Below are 27,265 nucleotides of genomic sequence, written 5' to 3'. Positions count from 1 at the left end.
CTCATCCGAAACTGATGAGGAAACGGCAACGGAGTGGGCAACGTCTGGCTCGCTGAATCCGGTCGCATTGGTGGATGAGTGACGGAGCCGGACGCAATATCATGGAACTGCTACACAGTCTGTGAACTGTCAACAACCATGGGTGCGCGAGGAAGCACAGCGTCAACCCGAGACTGTCTAGACCGTCTGGGTTGTGCAGTCAACACCCTACCGGGTTGCTGAGGTTGACGCACTGCGTCAAAACAAGTCACCTCTGCTGGTTGTTGAACGTCCTGAACGTCAACAACCACCTCCGAGCGTCGCTTAACGTCAACGTGCGGCTGGCAACTCACACTGGGTCGCATCGGCGGAGGAACCACCTCAACTGGCAGACACGAGTAGGTTACCTCAGCGTCAACAGGGCGCACAACCGACCGGTTGGAAGGTTGTTGGCCAGAAGGTTCTTCTCCGCATTTAAGTCCTCTATCAAGGACGCAAGATTGGACTGCATGTCTTGCAGCAAAGCCCATTTAGGGTCTACGGGAGCAGGTGTGGCAACAGACGGGGTTAGCGACTGAGGCGGAACCGTTTACCATCCCTGAAAGCCTTGTTATGCGTGACATAATAGTACAGCAAAACTTCAAAGGCTCGACAACAGCTGTGAAGTTGACCTGTAAACAACTTGGAGCGTCTCCTGGCTAGGCGCCAGGGAGAGTCTACCAGAATTGAGAAGTCTATCTGGGCAGAGGCATGAACTCCCAAGCCGAGAACTTCTCTCGTGTCATATCAGACTCTCGCTCTAAAACCAGTTTAAAAGAAGGGAAAGCAAAGGCTGTATCCCCCAAACTCCTCCTCGTGAAAAACCAGTCGCCTAGCCAACGTAACGCTCTCTAGGAGAGCGAGAGAGCACTAGCTTAAAAACAACGGCTTCGAAGTAGCTAGGCCTAGTGTAAGCTCTGACGTTTAGGCGAACGAGGAGCAGCAGTTACAAAAAGATCCGGACGAAGATCCTTAAAAAAAATCATCATGATTTAATTAAAGTCCATAGGAGGCTAAGCAGCTTTAGGCTCCTCTCCATCTGACAGTGTCCTCAAGGGAATATCAGTAGGAGGGAGAACAGCAACTTCCTCATCTACAGGAACCTTGTCCGATAAAAGCTGAGTCTCTCACTGGTGCATTAGTAGCGGACCAGAACACAACGTCATGTAACTGCTTGACAGTCTGTGAACTGTCAACAACTGAACTGTCAACCACAACAGGTGCGTGAGGACGCACAGCGTCCACTCGAGACTGCTTTGACTGCCTAGACTGAGCAGTCAAAACAACTCTAGAATGCGGAGGTTTACGCACAGCGTCAAAACAAGTCAACTCCGATTGTTAGTGAACGTCTTGAACGTCAACAGGAGCCTCAGCAAGTGGCCTAATGTCCAAATGCGGCTGAAAAACCACACGAGACCGCATCGAGTGTGGTTCTAAACAACCTGACTGACGTGACTAAGCTACGCCAACGTCAACAGTAAGCACAAAGGAACGTTAGGTTGGCTGAAAGCCAGGATATCGATGAGATAAACGGCTAGACTCAACGGACTAATCGGCAGAATAGTCTTCCATAAGGGAGGCAAGCATATACTGCATGTCTTGCCATACAACCCATTAAGGAACAACGGAAATGGTTGTGGTATGAGACGAGGGTAACGTCTGTGACCGCAACACTTTGCCTACAAAAAAAAAAGACTCTCGGAGTCTGTGTTACGCTTTTGTTAGGCGGCGAGCAGTTATCCGATGACTGCATAGGGTCAGAGCTGTCCTAATGGTTGTAACCAGGACGCTGGACCTGTCCTGAAAGGACTGACTTTCGCTTAAGGGCTTCGAAACCTTGTGACAGGTTTCTTATGCGAAAAGCCTTCGGATGACGAGGAGAAACAACGTCTCTCTCGTCTTATGGTAGGGGAGATCTTAGTAAGATACACCCGATACCATAGAGGGAAAACATCTGTTCGTTGGTCAAGGCCTCTCGAACCCATAAGTCGTTTGACATTACTTCTCCCCTGGGCTTGGGAGCATGTAAGAGGTCCCGGACTAGGTGAACGACAGGCACGAACAGACGAACCCTCGGACGCAACACTGTAACACTTTGCGCATATCACTTTATCACTTCGATTTTCTGTTTTGCACTTATTTCACTGAAACTTTTACTGATTTCTACCTGAAACACGCAATTCTACCCTTCATTAAAAGGTAGTAATTGCGAAATAAGTCGTATAATGCAAGCTCATTAATACCAGCAAAAAACAGAAAACATATTTAAAGATAAAAAAATCAGTGGCTGGGAAAGAGACTAAACACTAGTTCATATAACTACGTTTTCAATCTCTCACCGCACATAGCCTGGGGACGATAATAAAAAACTAAAACGTTTTATCCTTCCTCCCCGTACAGCGACTAGGGACGAGAGTAACACGAGAACAACGTTACCCGCTTGAACGGAACGTTTTCTCTCCTCTCTCTCCCTCCTTCTCTATCTCTCTCTCTCTTTCTCTCTTGATTTCGCACCTAAGAGAAGAGCCCAATTATATTTCGTCAAAAAAACATGTTATTTGACTAAAGGAAAAAACTGAAAGGTTTTTTCAAATAAAAAGTTCCTTTAAAATAGAATTTAAAACATTTAAGCTAAGAAAGAATGAACAAAACGTCAGAATCGATTTACTCTTACTGCAAAGTGAAACCGTGATACACTCTCTCTCTATCGTAACGATAGAGCGCTTGTTGAACGTCCTGAACGTCAACAACTGCGTAGCATAAATAAACTAAACGTTAGTTCATCTTTGAAAACAGTACGAAGACTATCAAAGAAAATCTTTCATAAAATATTACATTTAAAAAGTTTTAAATCCTTAGCTCTTTAAAAGCTAATTACGATATAAAGGGCTCAACGTTGATTAACTTCGGTTTCCAAGTTAGGACCGCCTACTCTCAGGAAAGGTCTATATAAACAAAGCATTAAAATTTATTTTTATATGTTTATCAAAAATGGAAAGTTAATCGAAGAGGCCTAATAAAGGCGGAGAGATATAAAATATAGAGGAAAATCTATAACGTGATAAGATAATTACTAAAAGCCTAAACACACTTCCGTCTAAGGGAAGGGTCGGCCATTTAAAAGTGAAAGAAAGTCCATACTCTCTTTGTCACCATAATTAAATCTATCCAAAACGAGTTCAAGTTTTAAGATGAAGATAAAACACCTGCATAGCGAAAGCTCAAAACTAGAATAGTGTACTTCACCAAATAGTTGTGAAAACAAATCCAGTTAGTAACAGCGAATTAGTAGGTCTTGCCGGTAGCCCGACAGAGAGAAAATCGAGTTCTTTGTTTACAATGAGTACTGGGTATCTGAACGACAGATGGCGCTGTTAAGTACACCCCCTACCTGTGTAGCGATCGCTGGCGAATTTTTACGTAGAGTTTTTCTGTCGAGCAACAGAGTTGCAGCTATTATAATCACCGGCTAAGTTAAATATTGAAAATAAAGTATTGAAAAAGAAAAAAAAAAAATCATTACTTCATGTTAACCATTTACTGCAAACTATAACCAAGAACTTTTCTATCTAAGCAACTAGATAATTATTTTCACCAAAAACTTACCAGATCTCCATCACCTGTACTTGTGCGAATGTCACGAAGGGCCTCCAGGCCAGCCTGTCGATTCCGACAAGCCATTATCACAATTGCTCCACGGCTGGCAAGATCTCTGGCCGTTTCCTTTCCAATGCCAGAATTTGCACCAGTTATTATTATAATCTGTAATAAACAATAGGTATGAGAAGAGACTCACTCAATTCAAAGTTACAGTAATACTTAATCAAAACAAAAACAAAAATAACAAATTTGGAAATAATTTATATTTTTCCTAACATACAAACCTGGAGCTATTTATAGGGTATTACATTCGGCAACGCTGAAAACCAGCCAAGACAATTTTAGTGAGGGATAATTACCCCATCCGCTAGTTACCGGGAGGGGGTAGGGGTAGATTAGCTACCCCGCTCACTCACACCTGTCGATTGAGTAACCACTTTTGCTTTCTGGCAGGACTTCTAGGGGGACAGGGTGGTGGGCCAATTTGTATAAATAGCTCCAGGTTCGTATGTTGGGAAAAATACAAATTATTTCCAAATTTGTTATTTGTTCCGACACAGATACAAACCTTCGCTATTTATAGAGTGACTTACTCTTAGAGGGAAGGAAGTTCTACCAACTGGCCTTGGTCACGACCCGGGGTTCCTTCTAATTGATTTTGATCTAATTAGTAGGAACCCTACCCTCGCTAAAATCAAAGTAGTTACAAGGTAACTCAGTGATAGCGGCCTGCAGAAGCTTGTGTAAGAGAGCATCGTGGCTTGTCTTTACGTAGGAACTCGAGGATTCTGAGACATATGCAATACCGTCCCTCATGAGGTATTGGTGACGTAACAAAGTATTCATTCATACTCAGGATGCACAAGGGAAATGAATCTTACCTGCAGAGGGGCGAGGTCAGCTATGCTTTGGTCTTGCGGAGCTGTTTCCCCAGGGGGGGGGGAGAAGGAGAAAGAAAGAAGTGAGCCAGACATTCTTTTCATTCACCCCAGACTAACCCGGGTAACCTCAGCCCTCAACCCTCTGCTACTTGTCCATCAAGGAGCTTGAGGCATTAGATCACTTGTTGTGCAGCCACCACAGGACCAATGGAGAAGGTTTCCATGCTCCTGTGGGTTACATCTTTCAGGTGGTGGGCTGTGAATGTCGTCTGACGCTTCCACACGGCCGCTTGCAATACCTGTGCCACAGAAAAATTCTTCTTGAATGCCAGAGATGTTGCAATGCCTCTGACGTCATGAGCTCTGGGTCGGTTGGACAGAGGAGGATCTGGATATAGAGCGTATTCGATTACTTTCCTTATCCAGGAGGAAATAGTATTCCTCGTGACCTTCCCCGTGCTGACAAAAAGTGCTTGTACACGGGGGCGAGCTTTTGCTGTTCTTTTTAAGTAACACCTCAGGCTCCTTACTGGACATAGTAACAGTTGGTCTGGATCTTCGGTTACAGAACGAACTCTCTCTATCCGAAATGGGCCGAACCTGGATTTCGGCACACCCAGATTTTGAGTCTTAGCTACAAACTCAGGGATGTAGTTGAGGATTACTTCCCCCATCTTCTAGAGTAGGAGACATCAGCAGATAGACCATAAAGTTTGCAGACTCTCTTGGCCGAAGCCAGAGCGAGTAGGAACACCGTCATCTACGTGAGGTGGCGATCTGAGGCCTGGCGTAGCAGTTCATAGGGGAAGCTCTTCAGAGACCTGAGGACCCGAACCACGTTCCAAGGGGGAGGTCTTAGCTCTGCCTGGGGACAAGTAAGCTCGTAACTGCATGTGAGCAAAGAAAGTTCCGAGGAGGAAATATCGACTCCTTTCAGTCTAAAGGCGAGACTCAAGGCTGAGCGGTAGCCTTTGACTGCTGAGACCGAGAGAAGCATTTCTTCCCGAAGGTATACAAGAAACTCCGCTATAGTTGGAACAGAGGCATCGAGGGGAGAGATACCCCTTCCACGACACCAACCACAGAAAACTGACCACTTCACCTGGTAGACTACCTCTGTGGATCTCCTGAGGTGTTCAGCCATTCTTTTCGCAACCGGTTGCGAAAAGCCTCTCTGTGTGAGAAGGTGCTGGATAGTCTCCAGGCGTGAAGTCGAAGCGAGGTACGGCTTTGTGGAAGATTTTGGCACGTGGTTGTTTGAGGAGGTCGTGTTGTGGAGGAAGCTCCCTCGGGATCTCCGTGAGGAGATGCAGAAGGTCCGGGAACCATTCTGCGTGATGCCATAGCGGAGCTAAGAGGGTCATTTGCCAGTTGTTGCTTGCTCATACCTGGTTGAGGACTTTTCTCAACAGACAGAACGGGGGAAACGCGTAAGCGTCCAGGTTTATCCACCGTTGTTGGAAAGCATCTTGCCAAAAAGCTTGGGGATCTGGGACTGGGGAGCAGTACAACGGGAGCCTGAAATTCAGGGCCATTGTGAACAGATCCACAGTCGGGGAACCCCACAAAGTCAGGACTTTGTTGGCTATCAGAGGATTCAAAGACCACTTGGTGCCAATTATCTGAGTCGCTCTGCTCAGCTTGTCTGCTAGCACATTCCACATGCCCGGAATGAAGCGAGCTGATAGAGTCACCGCGTTGTCCTCTGCCCATCTGAGTATCTCTACTGCAAGATGGCACAGCTGCTGCGAAAAGGTACCGCCCTGTTTGCTTAGATAAGCTACTACCGTGGTGTTGTCGCTCATCAGCACGACAGAGTGCCCTGCCAGGACCTGGTAGAACTCTTTTGAGGGCCAGAAAGGCTGCTCTCATCTCCAAGAGATTAATGTGCTGGTACCTTTCTGATTCGGACCATTGGCCGGAGATGAAAATGGTGCTGCACGTGAGCCCCCAATTCCGGGGGAGAGACGAGAAGATCGACCCGTTTGCAGAGGTTTGGCTCCGCCAGCCACCACCTGAGGTCCGACTGTTCCTCTAGCTCTATGCGGACTAGGTGATCCCGGGAATCGGAGTGTTGCTTCCACTGGGATTTTAGTCGCCACTGGAGAGATCTCATCCTGAGGCGACTGTTGGGGACCAGTCGGGTCAGGGAAGAGAGGTGACAAAGAAGGCGAAGCTAATACTGCGCTGGGAGCTCTTCCCAACTGAGGAAGACCTGTGCTATCTCCCTCAGTCTCTGGATTCTTTCATCTGATGGAAACGCTCTGTGCCTTAGGGTGTCTAATAGCATGCCTAGGTATACCAGTCCTTGAGAGGGGAGCAGTTGAGATTTCTCGAGGTGTACTACGATCCCCAGATCCTGGCAAAACCTTAGAAGCTTGTCATGGTGGCGTAGTCTGCCAGAATCAGTCAGTCGTTCAAGTATCTTAGGAGATGGATGCTGACTCTTGAGCCCAAGACTATACTAGGGCGAATACTCTCGTGAATACCTGGGGTGATGTGGAAAATCCGAAACACAGTACCCTGAACTGGTAATGCTTCCGAATGAACATGAATCTCAGATACTTCCTGGAAGACAGGTGAATTGGGATCTGGAAGTATGCATCTTTCACATCTTGAGTGCACATGAAGTCCTGGGGTCTTATCGATTGTCTGACTGTGTCGGCCGTCTCAATCTTGAAAGGTGTCTGTTCGACAAACCTGTTCAGGGCCGAGAGGTCGATGACTGGTCTCCAGTCTCCAGACGCCTTTTTCACAAGAAAGAGTCGACTGTAGAAGCCTGGGGACCCATCAAGGACCTCCTGGAGAGCGTCCTTCTCCAACATGGACTGGACTTCTGCCCTGAGGGCAAACTCCTGTGCGGATCCCTTCGCACAGGAGTTCGATGGAATCGGCACTCGAGTCAGTGGAGGGAGAGAGAGCGTGAACGGAATACGATACCCTGAACGAATCACCTCGACCGTCCAGGGTTCAGCCCCGTGGTGAAGCCACCTCTGCCAGCGACTTTGCAGGCATCCCCTGACAGGTGGGCAAATGGGAGGATTGCCTGTCTTATTGGGACCAGCCTTGGCCAGATCCCTTCTTACCCTTTCCTCCAAGAAATAACTTTTTGCTGTGAAAGGCCTGCTTTGCACCCTTTTTACCCTGCTGTTTTGGGTCTCTAGCCCTTTTTGGCTGCGGGTTTTGCTGTGCTTTCCGCTCTGGCTGAGAGGGATAAGGTCTAGCTCTTAGGACCTTTTGGATGAGGGAGTCCTGACTGGAGTTACTCCACCTCTCTGCCACCCGCTCGACATCCTCGGGATGGAACAAAGAATTGCCCTCGAAAGGAGCATTTCTCAGTCTCGCCACTTCGGCCTGAGGGAAATGTCTATAGAACTTGCCTATGACGGCATCTCTGCTCTTCAGGATAGTGTCGGCCCAAAGGTTCACTACCTGATGGGAGAGGAACTCGATGGCCCGAGTGCCAGACAATAGGAAAGTCTCCAAAGACTTCTTGGAGGACTCCCGAGACAGGTCTTTAGACCGCATCAGTTGTCCTAAGGATCCTAACCAGAAATCTAGCCACGAAGTAGCCTGCATGGCGTACTTCGCCACCTTCTCCTGGTTTAGGATTTCAGAGGCAGAAAAGGAGACTGGAAGTCCCATAAGTCTCTCGAAGGGGGTGGCCTTCGAGAGTGACTCTATACAGTGGTCGAGAGCAGCGTTGGAAGAGATTCCCCGAAGATCTCGTAGTACCTCCTCTGAAACACATACGGAGGAGGTAGGAGCTTGGAGGACGAGTTGGAGCGGAGAGAAGAGGTGGACCCAGTTGCCTGGCACTCTTCAACCCTTTAACCAGGGTAAAGCTGCGCTGGTCCTATGAGGTTTCTGAGTGCCATAGAACTGGTCAAGGACCGTTTCTTTTCCATCTAGAGGGGCTGCCGATGGATCCGGAAGCCCATTAATGGAACAGATGCAGGCTAGGACCAGCCAGAAGGCGTGTTCCGACTCCTTCCTCTCATCCTCCGTAAGCTTAGAGCTAGCGGCTGCTGGCAGAGCGTCGTCCTCGAGATCGCTCTGCCCTTCCACGTCCGAGCTCTCATCCATAGGAGCCCGGAGTGGGTCGAATTCATCAACTGTATAGACTGGGGATAGGGAGACTAGCGGGGAGGTGCTCGCTTCCGGCTGCCTGGGAGGCAGTGAGAAAGGAAGCCTGGCCTCCGTCGGCTTAGGGGTGGAATTAAGTCCGTTGCCGTATGGGGGTGAGTCCCGTCCGGTCGCAGGTCGTGCCTCCTTAGACACTATCTCGACCAGTAAAGGACGGAAGGAGTCTCCATAGGAAGTAACCCTATCCTCCTTGGTGGGCGAAGGACGAATCCTTTTCCTTTTCCCCTTTGGCCTGGCCTGTGGCGTCTTGAACTGCAGGGGGCTACCCTGAGGTTCATGCCTAATCTCCTCCAGAGGTCTTTTGCGAGGTGATGACCGTCTCTCCTTGCCAGAAGGACCCGCCTGTGCAGGATCTTCCGAACTCCTCCTAGGATCATTGGAAGGAGAGGACCCTGGGAAGAGAGGAGACGACAAGGGAATCCTAGGTGTGTCACCTAAGGACTGGGAGCGGGGAACGACTCCTTTCATGGCTTGGCGCATTACATTGAATGTGCTAAGCCACAGGGGGTCACGGGCTCCTGAGGAACTAAGGGGAAGGTCCTTAGGAAAGAACTGCTCCCTAGGTTTAGGAACCTGGGCAGGTTTCCTATCCCTCTTGTCTGATGGAGGCTTCCCTACAGGCAAGATCGACACAGGCCTACCCTTAGGGATAGGGTCTGGGCTCGGTTGCGCAGGCGACTGTTATCTCTGTTAAGGTCTAAGGGGCTTGAGAGACTGATTGTGAGCGCCAAGATGGTCGTGCGCTCTTGCGCCGAACTGTTGGTAGGCGGAAGGGTGATCGTGCGTGCGCCCTTCCCGATTGCGCGAACCTTTTTCGCGCTCGTGGAGCGCATGAGGTTGTTCGCGCACCTGGCGCGCAGTGTGTTGTTCGCCCGCATGGCGCGCAACAGGATGCTCGCGCGTATGGCGAGCAACAGGATGTTTGCGCATATGGCGCGCCATAGGATGAGCCCACACGCCATGATCGCCATTTTGTTTGCGCGCGCCAAGACGGTCGTGCGCGCCAACTTGGTCATGCGCGTGAGAGCTCTCAGGTTGGTGAGATAACTCACTGCTACGCTCACAAGAACACGAAAGTTCAGTGTGAACTGTGTTGCGCGAACCCGAAGGATCAACGCAATGAGAAACCGGAGTTTCTCTGTCACGATACAGTACACCGAAGTGTTGGCTCGACTAGAGTTACGAGAGCCCAAGGGTTCAGCGTAACTCAGGTTACGAGACCTCGAAGGGTCAACGTAACGAGGAATCGAGGTTCCTCTGTCACGAGATCCCGAAGGATCAATGTGACTGACAGTAAGAGAACCCGGAGGTTCAACGTTACAGTCGTTACGAGAGCCCGAGGGTTCAGCGTAACAGAAACCCAAAGGTTACAAGTCGCGAGAGCCCGGAGGTTCAGCGCGATGGAGACCCGAAGGACTCCTGCTGTTATGAGAACCTGCAGGATCAACATGACGAGAGCCCGAAGGCTCACGATCACGCCAGCCAAAAGGGTGATCGTCACGAGACCACGAAGGGTCAACGTGAGGAGAACCAGCAGGTTCAAAAAGACTTCTCCTCACAGCCCTTGGAGGAGAACGTCCAGGGTGGAGAGGGGTTACCCACCCCTCCACTCTACGAACCTCAGGAGAGGAACGTTCAACAGACTCTGCCCGAGGGGGAGACTGATTAAGGTCTACAGATAATTCCTCCACAGGGGAGGAGAGTTCGCCTGAAGGAGAACTACGCTTATAACAAGGTTCTCCTTCCACCCCTGGAGGAGAACCTAAAGCGTAAGGAGATTGCCTATGCACAGAGGCAATCTTCTCTCGCGAACGAGAGATATGTTCCCCCGAAGGGAAAGCTTGCCTTGGAGAGCCCTGCCACCGCCCCTGGTGGGTTAGCTAACTCCTCGGTGTTGGAACCAGACTCTCGGCCTGACCAACGGGTAACCGCGCCTGTGCCCAGAAGAGGAGGATCGACCTCCGCAGAGGAAGGAGATGACCGCCTTCTCTCTGCTCTCCTTCGGAGGAGTTCGAGGAGAACTTCCTTCGTAGGAGGGCCATCGACACCCAGCGATAGCCATAAAGACAAGGTCTGGAAAATAACAGGTGCTCCCTGGGGGAAGAGAAGAAGCCGACTCACTAGGGGAACCGCCACCTTTGTCTATCCCACAGGGTTGACCTGGAGTTGCAAGCCCTGTGCTACTGCTCGACCGTGCCCCGGAAGGGCCTGGTCGAGGATTAGCTTCGGGCAGAGACTTGGGTGTAGAGGAAGCAGAAACCCGTAATTTCTTCGATTTTGAGGAGGACCCCGAAAGCGAAGATTCGCGTTTAGACTTCTTCTTCTTCTTACACGCAAACCTCTCCCACTGGGAGGCAGGCAGCTCCTTACACTCGGACAGGTGTTGTCCCGCGAACACCGAGTTCTCCGGCAAGCCGGGCATAAAGGGTGTGGGTCCGTCTCCACAGATGACATGAAGGTGCCGCAGTGGCGGCATTCAATCCCCGGACATGTCCGCATAGCGGGACACTAAACATACACACACCGATACACACAAAAGAAAAAGTAATAAAGTCAAGGCAGTTTGTTTAACCGAGCCAAAGCAAAAGTGGTTACTCAACCGACAGGTATGAGTGAGCGGGGTAGCTAGTCTACCACAACCCCCTGCCGCTAACTAGCGGATGGGGTTATTATCTCTCACTGAAATTGTCTTGGCTGGTTTTCAGCGTTGCCAAAAGTAAAACCCGATAAATAGCGAAGGTTTGTATCTGTGTCGGAACAAATACATTTAGTAAAAAAAATTACTGTACATGCTTTAATTGCCAAAAAGTAACAATTCATGACAGAAGTTTATAAAAACATTAATTTATACTACGTAATATACTCACTCACTTCAAAGTGAATAATTAATAAAAACAAAAATAAATTTAGTAAAAAAATTACTTGCTTTAACTGTCGAAAAATTACAAATTCGAAGATAATTTGTATTTTTCCTAACCATACAAACCTTAGCTATTTACAAAGGGTTTACTTTTAGCGCAGCTGAAATGACGAGCCAATAGTTTTTAACGAGGGTTAATTACCCCCGCGCTAGTTAGCGGGGGGTGGGGAAGGATAGCTTGCTACCCCTCCCCCTCCACACACCGGTGACTTGCTTCACTTCACTTAGAGGTAGGACTTGACTTGGGGGTCAGGGATGGCGGGCACATATGTGTAAATAGCTAAGGTTTGTATGGTTAGGAAAAATACAAATTATCTTCGAATTTGTCATTTGTTCCGTAACCGAAATACAAACCATGCTATTTACAAAGGGTGACTTACCCCTTAGGAAGGGTGGAAAGTCCCCAGCCTTACTGACTTCGGCTTGCCCAGGGGCTCGATCCCTCAGTGAGCAGCACTAGAGAGAGGGAGCCCCTGTACCTCACAAGTTCCTAGCATCGCTAGGAACGAGTGGCCTACATAAGCAGTGTGAGGAGGAGTGTGACTCGTCCTATGAAGTTGACCTTGAGACCTTCAGATGGGAATTCTAGGATAGGACGTTACCCATACCACCTCGTCAGGGTATGGGAGACGCAACAGTATTAAGCTTAATACTAGGAGCACAAAGAAGCATGGGTTACCTGCAGAGGTCGAGGTCAGCTATGCGAGGACCAGGATGCTGCTTCCCCAAGAGAGGGGAGAATGAAGAAAGAAGTAAGGGTCAGACATACTCTTTCATTCACGCAGACTAAGACCGGGTAACAACGCCCTCAACCTACTGCTACTTGTCCAAAAAGGAGCCTGAGGTTAGACGAGCTGTTGTGCAGCCACCACAGGGCTGATAGAAAACGTATCGAGGCTCCTGTGGGTCACGTCTTGCAGGTAGTGGGCTGTGAAGGTCGTTTGACGCTTCCAGACCCCAGCTTGAAGTACCTGCGTCACAGAGAAGTTTCTCTTGAAGGCCAGGGATGTAGCAATACCCCTGACATCGTGGGCCCGAGGGCGACGTGACGGAGGAGGGTCAGGATTCAGGGCATGGTAGATAACCCTTCGAATCCAAGCTGAGATGGTGTTCCTGGTGACCCTCCTCTTTGTCCTGCCTGTGCTCACAAACAAAGCTCGCACATGAGGACGGACTGCAGCCGTTCTCTTCAAGTAGTGCCTCAGACACCTCACTGGACATAGTAGCAGCTGGTCTGGGTCGTTTGTTACAGAACGGAGACTCGCGAACCTGAAAGAGTCGAACCGAGGATCCGGCACTCCAGGATTCTGAGTTTTGGCCACAAACTCAGGGACGAACCTGAACGTTACCTCCCCCCATCCCCTTGAATGGGCGATGTCGTACGAGAGACCATGAAGTTCACTAACTCGCTTGGCCGAGGCCAAGGCGAGTAGGAAAGCCGTCTTCCAAGACAGGTGGCGATCGGAGGCCTGGCGTAATGGCTCGAAGGGAGGTCTCTTAAGAGACCTGAGGACTCGAACCACGTTCCAAGGAGGGGGTCTCACTTCCGACTGGGGGCAGGTAAGCTCATAGCTACGTATGAGTAAAGAGAGTTCCAGCGATAAAGAAATATCCACGCCCTTCAATCTGAAGGCCAAGCTTAAGGCTGAGCGATAGCCTTTCACTGCCGAGACAGAAAGGCGCATTTCTTCTCGCAGATACACGAGGAAGTCCGCTATTGCTGGAATAGTGGCATCGAGTGGATAGATACCCCTTCCACGACACCAACCACAAAAGACTCTCCACTTTGTTTGGTAGACTCCCTCAGAGGACCTTCGCAGGTGCCGAGACATTCTCTCCGCAACCTGTTGCGAAAAGCCTCTCTCCGCGAGGAGACGCTGGATAGTCTCCAGGCGTGAAGCCGAAGCGAGGCCACGGCCCTGTGAGGGACGCCGGAGTGGGGTTGTCTGAGAAGCTCGTGTCGTGGAGGAAGCTCCCTTGGGAGTTCCGTCGGGAGTTGCAGAAGGTCCGGAAACCATTCCGCGTGATGCCATAGCGGAGCTACTAGAGTCATGGAAAAGTTGACCGATAGTCTGGTCCTGTTGAGCACCCTTCTCATCAGACAGAACGGTGGGAAGGCGTACACATCGATGTTGTCCTACCATTGCTGGAAAGCATCTTGCCAGAGTGCCTTGGGGTCCGGGACTGGTGAGCAGTACAGGGGCAGCTTGAAGTTCAAGGCTGTCGCGAACAAGTCCACAGTCGGGGAACCCCACAAGGTCAGGACTTCGTTGGCTATCTGAGGATCCAAAGACCACTCGGTACTCACTATCTGCGAAGCCCTGCTCAGACTGTCGGCGAGCACATTCCTCTTGCCAGGAATGAAGCGAGCTGATAGTGTTATCGAGTGGGTTTCGGTCCACCTCAGAGTCTCTACTGCAAGACGGGATAGCTGTTGCGAAAAAGTGCCTCCCTGCTTGTTGATATAAGCCACTACCGTGGTGTTGTCGCTCATCACCACCACGGAGTGACCCGCCAGGGACCGTTGGAACTGCTGAAGAGCCAGAAAGACGGCCTTCAATTCTAGCAGGTTGATGTGTAGGCACTTTTCTGATTCTGACCAAAGGCCTGAGGCCCTCTGGTTCAGAACGTGCGCCCCCCACCCTTCTTTTGACGCGTCCGAAAACAGAGTCAATTCCGGGGGAGGACGAGAAGACTCACTCCCTTCCGCAGGTTCTCGTCGGCCAGCCACCACCGCAAGTCCGTCTGTTCCAAAGACCCCATTGGGATCAGAATGTCCGGGGAATCGGATCCTTGATTCCACCGGGACTTGAGCCGCCATTGAAGGGATCTCATCCTGAGGCGGCTGTTTGGAACCAGAATGGCCTGGGAGGATAGGTGGCCTAAGAGACGCAACCACGATTGGGCGGGGAGTTCTTTTCGCCTGAGGAAAGGTTCCCCCACCCTCCTCAGCCTTGCTATCCGGTCGTCTGAAGGAAAAGCTTTGTGGAGATTGGTGTCTATCAGCATGCCTAGATAAACCAGTCGTTGGGACGGCTGCAGAGAGGACTTCTCGAGGTTTACCACGATACCCAGATCCTGGCAAAGATCCAGAAGCCTGTCTCGGTGCCGAAGAAAGGTCGACTCCGAGTCTGCTAGGATCAGCCAATCGTCCAGGTAACGAAGGAGACGAATGCCGTTCCTGTGCGCCCAAGATGAAATCAGGGTGAACACTGGTGAACACCTGAGGAGCTGTGGAGAGACCGAAACACAGCACCTTGAACTGGTAGATCTTGTTGTCTAGGCAGAATCTCAAGTACTTCCTGGAAGACGGATGGACTGGGATCCGGAAGTACGCGTCCTTTAGATCCAGTGTACACATGAAGTCTTGTGGTCTCACCGCAAGTCTGACCGTGTCTGCTGTCTCCATGCTGAACCGGGTTTGTTTGACAAACCTGTTCAGAGGTGAGAGATCGATGACGGGTCTCCAGCCTCCAGTAGCCTTCTTTACAAGAAAGAGTCGACTGAAGAAGCCTGGGGAGCCGTCCACGACCTCCTGGAGAGCACCCTTCTCGAGCATGGTCTCGACTTCGGCCTGAAGGGCCAGCCCCTTTGCCGATCACATGGCATAGGAGCTCAACGACACTGGATTCGCTGTCAGGGGAGGTCGAGATGTCGTGAACGGGACGCGATAACCTTGGCCGATCACTGAGACCGTCCAAGCATCGGCCCCGTGTTGCTGCCACCTGCGGACGCAACGCTGAAGGTATCCCCCCACAGGTGGACATGCAGGGGGACTGCCACCCCTAGGGCTTGCGGCCGCGGCCGCCACCCCTAGGAGTCTTGCCTCCCCTGGAGGACTTACCGCCCCTCTTGACCTTGGCTGGAAAGGGCTGGGGCTTAGACACCACTCTCTTAGCTGCCGGTGCCTGTTTGGGAGCCTTACGAGGCTGTTGCTGCTGTTGTGGCGGGGCTGGAAGCTTATAGAGCCGAGTTGTAAGGGCCCTGTGGAGGAGGGAGTCCGTGCTGGATTTCCTCCACCTCTCAGCCGTTCGCTCCATGTCTTGAGGCTCAAACAGGCTCTCCCCCAGAAGGGAAGCATGTCGGAGCCTACACACATCTACGGCGGGGACACAGCATCGCGACGCTTCAACACCGAGTTGGCCCACAGGGTCGTAACCTGGTGCGCCAAAAACTCGATGGAGCGGGTGCCCGGCACACTTAGCGACCTTCTCGTGGTTGAGGATCTCTGCCGCCGAGAACGACACCTGCCGGGCAGAGAGTTTCTCAAGGGGAACTCCCTTCGCCAGCTCCTCCACAGAGTGATGGAGAGGAAGAGCGAGGTTGAGCTCACCCAGGATCTCGAAATACCTCCTCTGCTGAAGGCGAGGAGGAGGGATGAGCTTGTTCCCGGCAGTGGAACGACTGGAGGAGGCAAGAAGTGCGAGCTGAGCGTTGGCCCTAGCCCTGGCACTCTTCAGCCCCCAAGACCAGGGCAGAGCTGCACTGGTCTTAGGGGCCTTCCGAACGTCAAACACTTCATCCAGAATCGTGTCTTTGCCTTCACGGGGGGCGATGACTGGATCCGTAAGTCTGTTAAGTTGCCTTATCAGGCTTAGGACCTGCCAGAAGGCATGTTCGGACTCTTGCTGTTCTCCTCCCTGCGGGCTGGCAGCTAAGTCTCCTGCCCCAGGAATCTCTTCCTGGGGTGATACGTGGACATTCCCCTGGGTAGCCGTGGGTTCCTGACGAATCCTTGCAGAGGATTTAGGGACGGTCTTGGAATCCTTGGGTTCCCTCCTGGGAGGGATACAGGATCCCAACAACGAGGTTCGAGGGGCCCCTTCCTCACGAGACGATTCTCCAGCCTGAAGCGAAGTCTCCCCCCCCTGGTGCCGAGGGGAAGACTACCGCCCCACTGGACTCACCTGAGGACGGAAAGTCCTCGTCCACGGGAGAAGGAGAGAGTACTCGTGCAGGAGAAGGGACCTTCGAGACCGACCTCTTGGGAACCAACTTTGCCCTGGGGGAAGTCACCACGAAGTCCACTCCTCTCTTTCTCTTCAGCGTAGGAGAGACAGCCGATGGTTTGTTACCCTGGCCGGCGAGTGCTGGTTTCATAACCCCCACTAACACCCGTGCCAGCGGACCAAACCAAGTCTGCTGCTCCAAGGACACAGAGTCCGAAATCCTCGCTAAAGGGAAAGGGATCGGGCGATCCTTTGGAGTGGACACGACGGTACCTGCCTGAAAAGAAGGTGGGGAAGAATGCTGTACTGACCTCTCTTCGTCCTGCACTACCAACCTGTGCTTGGATGGAGGTGATCCCGAGTACCGTCTAGGAGCACGCGTCCCTGCTGCTACCACCGGCTGTGGAATTCGCCGCGAACAATGGTCGCGCGAGGGCGAATGGTCGCGCGGGCGCGCAGGTGGATGATCGCGCAGGCGAGCGGTCGCGCGGGCGAGTGGGCGCGAGGGTGGGCAGGTAAATGAACACGTGTCCGAGGCGACGAACGCAAGCGTTGGCGCGACGGCGAGGGATCGTGCTGCCGCGTAGGTGAGGAAGATCGCTGGCGATGTAGATCCACAGGCGATCGATGACGAGCTGGTGAGTGCAGTCGCTCAAGTTGGTGATGGCGCGATGTGGTATGTCGACGCACTGGTGTGCGATGGTGAGCAGCATGCGCAGGTGAATGACCGCGTGATGGTAAGCAATGGCGAGCAGCATGCGCAGGTGAATGATCGCGTGATGGGGTGCGATGGTGATCAGCATCCGCAGGAGGGCGATCGTTCAGGGTCGTGCGATGAGGAGCAGCATGCGTAAGAGGGCGATCGTGCAGGGGCGAGCGATGGCGAGCAGCATGCGCAGGTGGCCGATCGCGTGATGAGGTGCGATGGTGATCAGCATCCGCAGGAGGGCGATCGTACAGGGTCGTGCGATGGCGAGCAGCTTGCGCAGGAGGGCGATCGTGCAATGGCGAGCGATGGCGAGCGGCATGTGCAGGCGGGCGATCGCGCGATGGCGAGCTAGAAGCTGGCGAACCATGTTCCTTCAGGAGCGTTGGAGAACATCGGCGCGCTAGTTGTCGCTGTTGAATAGGCAATACTAAGATCGCCTGTGCGCGCTGGCAAGCAGGTGAACGCTGGCGAGGAGGTTATCGCTGGCGCGTAGGTGATCGCTGGCGAGCAGAAGGTCGACGCGTGTCCTGTGAGAGGACAGGTGGCGCGGCGCGTTCACGAGCAGGAACGGGAAGATTGCTGGTGCGTTGGCGAACATGTGTTTCTGACACACGCGCAGCACGATGTTGCGTAGCCACAGGACCAGGCAGATGGTGAGCAGGGAGTTCAGCAGGAACTAAAGGGTGGTCAGAGACCGCAGGGCGAGGGTCCTCAAATGAGCGCTGACGCTCGAAAGAGAGCTGACGAGCAGGAGCGCGCTGGCGAGGGGGGCGAACATCAGGAGAGAGCCGACGAGCAGGTGAGCGTCGGCGAGCAGGAGAGTCTTGGCGAGCAGGAGATCGTCGACGAGCAGGAGAGCGCTTGTGCGCTAGCACTGCTCGCGTAAGGGAAGAATCCCTTTGCCCCGAAGGAACCGTTGCCCGTCGGGTGACGAGTTCTCCAGAAGGCGAAGATCCGGCAGGAGATGGTGAGCGGTCTGCAGAGAGGTTCAAGGAGGGCGGAGCAGTAGGTTGAGGCTGACGAGGAGAGTCCCCCCCGGAGGATGAAGACCCAAAAAGGCGCCTCTTAGTCCTCCTGTAAGGGGAAGGGAGGCCCTTGTGGCATAGAGGACGGTGAGCCTTACAACGGAGGCGGCCTCGGGGGAGATCGTCGGGACCATCGGTCCTCCGAAGAGGAGTCTCCGTCAAAACACTTCCCTCAGAAGGAAGCTGAGCAGCAGTCGAGACCGAAAGACTCACTTCCCCCTTCGAAGGATGTACGGAAGGAGGAGGAGAGCCTTTAGCACCATCACCAGCAACAGCACCTGCGGCGGAAGGCCCAGCCACGTCGGAGGCCTCTGTCACCACGACGTCGACAATAGACAGAGGGTCTACCTCTGCTACCACCGGCGACTGCTTAACAGCGGCCCCCAACGAGACAAGGTCAATAAGAGCAACCCTGGAGGGCAAGCCATTAAGCCTCAGGGATGACCAAATCTGTAAAAGATCATCACTGGATAAGGCATTATCAATAACCTCCCCCGGAGGAGGGGGAACCGCCTCGCTATGGGAGGCGACGCCCTCTCCCCCCACCCAAGGTCGGGAAACAGAACAAGGGCCTGCGCTCCCACTCCGCCGACTCCTTAGGAGGCGGACGAGGGGGAGCTTCGGAGGAGGTTTGGGCGGCGGAAGAAGAGTCCCGAGAACCTTCCTCCTTCAAGGCTAACCCCGGAAGAGAACGGTCTCTCTTGGACTTCTTCTTACGCCGACAGCCAAACCTCTCCCACTGGGAGGCAGACCACTCCCTGCACTCACGGCACATGTTCTCCTGGTCACACCGTCGGCCCCGACATTGAGGGCAGAGGGTGTGTGGATCCGTATTAACGTCCGACATGAAAGTCCCACAAGGACGGCCGGCAACTCCAGGGCATGTACGCATAGTAAAGAAAATAACTGAAGGTCAACTTCCAACCAACACACACGCTGAAAAGAAAAAGCAGAAAATTAAAGGCTGTCACGAAGGCGATGAGCAGACACGTCTGATCACCGCCGAGCCAAAAGTGAAGTGAAGCAAGTCACCGGTGTGTGGAGGGGGGAGGGATAGCAAGCTACCCTTCCCCACCCCCCGCTAACTAGCGCGGGGGTAATTAACCCTCGTTAAAAACTATTGGCTCGTCATTTCAGCTGCGCTAAAAGGTAAACCCTTTGTAAATAGCGTGGTTTGTATTTCGGTTACGGAACAAGTCATAATTCATGACTGAAGTTCATAAAAACATCAATTTTATAATATTCTGTAATTCTCCATGTTGAAAATGGCAAAATTTGCGATAAATATAGTACAGTATACTGTATACATACAACTCTTAACAAAATTTATATAAAAAAATGTTATTTTCATTAGTAAAATAAATTTTTGAATATACTTACCCGATGATCATGTAGCTGTCAACTCTGTTGCCTGACAGAAATCTACGGTCGGGATACGCCAGCGATCGCTATACAGGTGGGGGTGTACACAACAGCGCCATCTGTGAGTAGGTACTCAAGTACTTCTTGTCAACAAGAACTCAATTTTCTCCTCGGTCCACTGGTTCTCTATGGGGAGGAAGGGCGGGTCCTTGAATTCATGATCATCGGGTAAGTATATTCAAAAATTTATTTTACTAATGAAAATAAAATTTTTCAATATTAATCTTACCCGATGATCATGTAGCTGATTCACACCCAGGGTGGTGGGTGGAGACCAGCATACATGTTAACAAAGAAGCTAAGTATCCCGTATCTTATTTTAGCCGATATTCAAAAATAACAAACATAAAATAAATAAGTACCTGGTAAGGAAGTCGACTTGAACTATTACTCTGCTTTTTTTAAGTACATCTTCCTTACTGAGCCTAGCGATCCTCTTAGGATGCTGAGCGACTCGTAGGTGCTGAAGTATGAAGGGCTGCAACCCATACTAAAGGACCTCATCACAACCTCTAATCCAGGCGCTTCTCAAGAAAGAATTTGACCACCCGCCAAATCAACCAGGATGCGGAAGGCTTCTTAGCCTTCCGGACAACCCAGAAATATTTCAAGAGAAAGATTAAAAAAGGTTCTGGAATTAGGGAATTGTAGTGGTGGAGCCCCCACCACTACTGCACTCGTTGCTACGAATGGTCCCAGAGTGTAGCAGTTCTCGTAAAGAGACTGGACATTCTTAAGATAAAAGACGCGAACACTGATTAGCTTTTCCAAAAGGTTGCGTCGAAAATATTTTGCAGAGATCTATTTTATTAAAAGGTCACGGAAGTTGTGACAGCTCTAACTTCGTGTGTCCTTACCTTCAGCCAAGCTTGGTCTTCCTCATTCAGAAGGGAATGAGCTTCTCGTATTAACAGTCTGAAAATAATAGGATAAAGAATTCTCTGACATAGGCAAAGATGAATTCTTAACTGAACACCATAAAGCTTCAGACGGGCCCCGTAAAGGTTTTTAAAATAGAACTTAAGAGCTCTTACAGGACATAATACTCTTTCTAGTTCATTTCCAACCATACGATAAGTTTGGAATAACGAACGATATTGGTCAAGGCCGAGAAGGCAGCTCGTGTTTGGCTAGAAAACCAAGATGTAGAACATGTAGCCGTTTCGGATGAAAATCCGATGTTCTTGCTGAAGGTATGAATCTCACTGACTCTTCTAGCTGTGATTAAGCATATCAGGAATAGAGTCTTTAAGGTGAGATCTTTCAGGGAGGCTGATTGAAGTGGTTCGAACCTGTCTAACATAAGGAATCTTAGAACCACGTCTAAATTCCAACCAGGTGTAACCAAACGACGCTCCTTCGTGGTCTCAAAAGACTTAAGGAGGTCCTGTAGATCTTTATTGTTGGAAAGATCTAAGCCTCTGTGACGGAAGACTGATGCCAACATGCATCTGTAACCCTTGAAAGTGGGAGCTGAAAGAGATCGCTCTTTCCTCAGATATAAGAGGAAGTCAGCTATATGAGTTACAGAGGTACTGGTCGAGGATACGGATACTGACTTGCACCAGTTTAGGAAGATTTCCCACTTCGATTGGTAGACTCTAAGGGTGGATGTTCTCCTTGCTCTAACAATCGCTCTGGTTGCCTCCTTCGAAAAACCTCTAGTTCTCGAGAGTCTTTCGATACTCTGAAGGCAGTGAGACGAAGAGCGTGGAGGCCTTGGAGTACCTTCTTACGCGTGGCAGACGTAGCAGGTCCACCCTTAGGGGAAGAGTTCTGGGAACGTCTACTAGCCATCGAAGTACCTCGGTAAGTTATTCTCTCGCGGGCTAGAGGGAAGCAACTAGTGTCAACTTTGTCCCATCGTGAGAGGCGAACTTCTGCAGTACCTTGTTGACAATCTAGAACGGAGGGAATGCATATAGATCTAGATGAGACTAATCTAGTAGAAAGGCATCTAAAAGAACCACTGCTGGGTCCGGGATAGGTGAGCAAAGTATTGAGAGCCTCTTGGACATCGAGGTTGCGAAGAGATCTATGGTTGGCTGGCCCCAGGTGACCCAAAGTCTCTTGCATACATCTCTGTGGAGGGTCCAATATGTTGGAATTATTGTCCCTTCCTACTGAGACAAACTGCTAAGACATTCAAGTTGCCTTGGAAGAAATTTGTTACTAGTGAAAAGTCTAGACCTGTTGAACAGGAGAGGAGGTCACTAGCGAACTCGCACCATGTCAGAGAGTAGGTCCCTCCTTGCTAGGAGATGAACATCAAAGCAGAGAGTTGTCCGTGTTGACCTCCATTACTTTGTCTTGAAGGAGAGACCTGAAGCTTTTCCAGGTCAGACGTACTGCCAGAAGCTTCTTGCAGTTAAAATGCATTGTCCTTTGACTCGAGTTCCATAATCCCGAGCATTCCCTACCGCCTAAGGTCGCACCCCAGCCTACGTCCGATGCGTCTGAGAAGAGAACGTGGTTGGGGGTCTGAACAGTCAGGGGAAGACCCTATAAAGGGTTGATAAAGTCCTTTCCTCAGGTTAGACCAGACTTATCTTCCGGAAACCGGGATCGAGACCGCTTCTAGCGTCTCGTCCTTTTCCAGTGAAGAGCTAGATGAAACCGAAGAGGACGGAGGTGAAGTCTTCCAAGTGACACCAATTGAACCACGGATGACAGTGTCCTAACCAGACTCATCCACAGCCTGACAGGGCCGTATTCCTTCTTCAGCATCTTCTGGATGGAAAGCAGGGCTGGGGATTGATCTTCTTGTTCAGCCATGTCCTCATCAGAGGGTTCCTCATCCGAAACAGATGAGGAAACGGCAACGGAGTGGGCAACGTCTGACTCGCTGAATCCGGTCGCACTGGTGGATGCGTGATGGAGCCGGACACAAGATCATGGTACTGCTGCACAGTCTGTGAACTGTCAACCATGGGGATGCGAGGAAGTACAGCGACAACCCGCAACTGTCTAGACTGTCTGGGTAGTACAGACAACCCCTTATCGGGTTGCTGAGGTTGCCGCACTGCGTCACAACAAGTCACCCTGCTGGTTGTTGAACGTCTTCCCAGTGAAACACTGAACGTCCACAACCACCTCCGAGAGTAGCTTAACGTCAACGTGCGACTGGCAACCCACACTGGGTCGCACCGGTGGAGGAACCATCTCAACTGGCGGACGTGAGTAGGATAACTCAGCGTCAACAGGGCGTACAACCAACCGGTAGGAAGGTCGTTGGCAAGAAGGTTCTTCTCCGTAAAAAATCCTCTATCAAGGACTAAGCTTGGACTGCATGTCTTGCAACAAAGCCCAAGGTCTATGGGAGCAGGTGTGGCAACAGACGGGGTTAGCGACTGAAGCGGAACCATTTACCCTCCCTGGAAGCATGTTATGCTTAAATTAAAGTCTATAGGAGGCTAAGCAGCTTAAGGCTCCTCTCCAAAAGACAGAGTCCTCAAGGGAATATCAGAAGGAGGGAGAACAGCACTTTCTCATCTACAGGAACCATATCCGAGAAAAGCTAGGTTCTCTCAGTGAGGGTTTCACTGGTGCAAAAGCAGCAGACCAGAAGGCAACGTTATGAAACTGCTTGACAGTCTGTGAACTGTCAAAAACTGAACTGTCAACCACAACAGGAGCGTGAGGACATACGGCACTGGTGTATAAGTAGCAGACCAGAAGGCAACGTCATGTAACTGTTTGACAGTCTGTGAGATGGCAACAACCAAAGTTGTGTGGGGAAGCCTCAACTTCTGACTGACTAGTTTGCTGCGGGCGAGTGGCGGTAACCACAGTGTGTTGCGGAGGCTGACACACCGTGTCAAAACCCGGCAGCTTGTGGTAGCTCACGCACGGCAACGGAGTGCTCTGTGTGTGGGAGTCATCATACATCTGGCAGGGTTGACTGTGCATGGGTGGAGGAGCTCTCACAACAAGAGTGTGAGAGCAGGAAGCCATGCCGGGCGCACAACCGTGGGAGGTGTAGGCCCACGGGTGCATCGTCAACCTTCTCCGCAGTCGGAGTGTGGGAGCTGGCAACAACAAAAGCAGAGTGCTGGAGCGTGGGAGGGGCTGCGGTGGGTTGCGGAGCATGCTGTAAGGTATGCGGAGCATGCTGTATGGTATGCGGAGCATGCTGCATGGGTTGCGGAGAAAGCCGCATAGTGCTGGAACCCGGCAGCTCTACAGCACCTTCCCACTGCTGATGCGGAAGCTCACGCATGTCAACGGATGGAGCAGCAAGAACATGCGTCTGGCAGGGTGGACTGCGCATCGGTGGTGGAGCTCTCACAGGTGGAGTGTGGGAGCAGGCAGCCGCAGTATCTGCTGAGCGCACAACCTCGGCGGGTTGTAGGTTAACAGGTGCAGTGTTAACCTTCTCAGCATGATACTCCTGCATGAATGCCGCAAGCTGAGACTGCATAGTCTGCAGCATGGACCACTAGGGTCTATGAAAGACAACAACAAACGGAGCTACTGTCCGTTGTGACTGAGGGTCTAAAACAGCTGGTGCGGCAACAGACGGAGTTACTGCCTGTTGCGGTACCACCTTGCCTCTCTTAGGAGGTGTGCAGTCGTCGGATGACTGGAGCGAGTCCGAACTGACCCAGTGGCTACACCTAGGCCGTTGGACTTGCGCGGAAGGGACCGACTTGCACTTAAAAGCTGCAAGATTTGGTCCATGGTTTCTGCGAGAAACCTCTTCCGCAGACGAGGAATAAATGGGCTCTCTCGTCTTTGTGTGGGTGGGGTGATCACGTCGGCAACGTGTGTAGATACACCCGAAACCACGGAGGGAAACGTCTGTTCGTAAATCAAGCCTGTGGAACCCATAAGTCCTTCGACATTACTTCTCCCCTGGGCTTGGGAGCTTGTAAGAGGTATCGGACAAGGTGAACAACTGGCACGAACAAACAAACCCTCGAACGCAACACTGTAACACTTTGCGCATATCACTTTATCACTTTTGATTTTCTGTTTGCACTTATTTCACTGAACTCGAAACTTTAAGTGATTTGTACCTGAAACACGCAATCCTATCCTTCATTAAAAGGTAGTAATTGCGAAAACAGTTTTACAATGTAACAGAAAAACATAATGAAAGATAAAGAATTCAGTGGCTGGAAAAGAGACTAAACACTAGATCAAATAAGCTACGTTTAAAATCTCTCACCGCATAAAGCCTGGGAACAAGAATAAGACTCTAGAAACGTTTTACCTTCTTCCCCTATAGCGACTAGGAAGAAGAGTAAAAAACGAGAACAACGTTACCCGCTTGAACGAAACGTTTATCCTCCTCTCTCTCCCTCCGTCTCTATCTCTCTCTCTCTCTCTCTCTCTTGACTTAGAACCTGAGAAATGAGCCCAATTATATATCGTTAAAACATATTATTTGTTAAAGGAAAAAAACTGAAAGGTTTCCCAAATAAAATGTTATTTTCATTAGTAAAATAAATTTTTGAATATACTTACCCGATAATCATGTAGCTGTCAACTCTGTTGCCGACAGAAATCTACGGTCGGGATACGCCAGCGATCGCTATACAGGTGGGGGTGAACACCACAGCGCCATCTGTGGTCAGGTACTCCAGTACTTCTTGTCAACACCACCTCAATTTTTTCCTCGGTCCACTGGTTCTCTATGGGGAGGAAGGGTGGGTCAATTAAATCATGATTATCGGGTAAGTATATTCAAAAATTTATTTTACTAATGAAAATAACATTTTTCAATATTAATCTTACCCGATAATCATGTAGCTGATTCACACCCAGGGTGGTGGGTGGAGACCAGCATACATGTTAACAAAGAAGCTAAGTATCCCGTATTTTATTTTATTAGTTATTCAAAAATAACATAAAATAAATAAGTACCTGGTAAGGAAGACGACTTGAACCATTACTCTGCCTTTATTAAGTACGTCTTTCTTACTGAGCGTAGCGGTCCTCTTAGGATGCTGAACGACTCTTAGGTGCTGAAGTATAAAGGGCTGCAACCCATACTAAAGGACCTCATCACAACCTTCAACCTCGGCGCTTCTCAAGAAAGAATTGACCACCCGCCAAATCAACAAGGATGTGGAAGGCTTCTTAGCCGACCGTACAACCCATAAAAAGTATTCAAGAGAAAGGTTAAAAAGGTTATGGGATTATGGGAATGTAGTGGCTGAGCCCCCGCCTACTACTGCATTCGTTGCTACGAATGGTCCCAGGGTGTAGCAGTTCTCGTAAAGAGACTGGACATCTTTGAGATAGAATGATGCGAACACTGACTTGCTTCTCCAATAGGTTGCATCCATAACACTCTGCAGAGAACGGTTCTGTTTGAGGGCCACTGAAGTAGCCACAGCTCTCACTTCATGTGTCCTTACCTTCAGCAAAGCAAGGTCTTCTTCCTTCAGATGAGAATGTGCTTCCCTAATCAGGAGCCTGAATAGGTAAGAAACTGAGTTCTTAGACCTTGGAAGAGAAGGCTTCTTGATAGCACACCATAAAGCTTCTGATTGTCCTCGTAAAGGTTATGACCTTTTTAGATAGTACCTAAGAGCTCTAACTGGGCAAAGTACTCTCTCCAGTTCGTCCCCCACCAAGTTGGACAGGCTTGGGATCTCGAACGACTTAGGCCAAGGACGTGAAGGAAGCTCGTTTTAGCAAAAAACCGAGCTGCAAGGAACATGTAGCCGTTTCAGATGTGAAAACTATGTTCCTGCTGAAGGCGTGGATCTCACTTACTCTTTTAGCTGTTGTCAAGCACACGAGGAAAAGAGTTTTTAATGTGAGGTCCTTAAAAGAGGCTGATTGGAGAGGTTCAAATCTTGATGACATAAGGAACCTTAGGACCACGTCTAGATTCCAGCCTGGAGTGGACAACCGACGTTCCTTTGAGGTCTTAAAAGACCTAAGGAGGTCCTGTAGATCTTTGTTGGTGGAAAGATCCAAGCCTCTGTGGCGGAAAACCGCTGCCAACATACTTCTGTAACCCTTAATCGTAGGAGCTGAAAGGGATCTTACGTTCCTTAGATGTAACAGGAAGTCAGCAATCTGGGTTACAGTGGTACTGGATGAGGAAACTGCATTGGTCTTGTACCAGCTTCGGAAGACTTCCCCTTTAGACTGATAGACTCTGAGAGTGGATGTCCTCCTTGCTCTGGCAATCGCTCTGGCTGCCTCCTTCGAAAAGCCCCTAGCTCTTGAGAGTCTTTCGAAAGTCTGAAGGCAGTCAGACGAAGAGCGTGGAGGTTTGGATGTACCTTCTTTACGTGAGGTAGACGTAGAAGGTCCACTCCTAGAGGAAGAGTCCTGGGAATGTCGACCAGCCATTGCAGTACCTCTATGAACCATTCTCTCGCGGGCCAGAGCGGAGCCAACCAACGTCAGCCGTGTCCCTTTGCGAGAGGCGAACTTCTGAAGTACCCTGTTGACAATCTTGAACGGCGGGAATGCATACAGGTCGAGATGGGACCAATCCAGCAGAAAAGCATCCACGTGAACTGCTGCTGGGTCTGGAATCGGAGAACAATACAACGGGAGCCTCTAGGTTATCGAGGTAGCGAACAGATCTATGGTTGGCTGACCCCACAGGGCCCAAAGTCTGCTGCAAA

At 50.6% G+C, this 27,265-nt stretch overlaps 1 protein-coding gene across 3 annotated transcripts in view; it reads right to left on the bottom strand.

The window, feature by feature from the left end:
• The window catches only part of LOC137652138 (retinol dehydrogenase 11-like), a 72,737-nt gene that overhangs the window by 28,264 nt on the left and 17,208 nt on the right, over positions 1-27,265 (bottom strand). For all 3 annotated transcript variants that reach the window (XM_068385336.1, XM_068385335.1, XM_068385334.1), the window contains exon 3: positions 3,625-3,780. In XM_068385336.1, the coding sequence (XP_068241437.1) occupies positions 3,625-3,780 (156 nt within the window). The remainder of the gene's footprint in view (positions 1-3,624; positions 3,781-27,265) is intronic.

Source organism: Palaemon carinicauda, chromosome 13 (assembly GCF_036898095.1).
Source record: "Palaemon carinicauda isolate YSFRI2023 chromosome 13, ASM3689809v2, whole genome shotgun sequence".
Taxonomy (NCBI): domain Eukaryota; kingdom Metazoa; phylum Arthropoda; class Malacostraca; order Decapoda; family Palaemonidae; genus Palaemon; species Palaemon carinicauda.
This window is presented reverse-complemented; position numbering and strand designations above follow the sequence as displayed.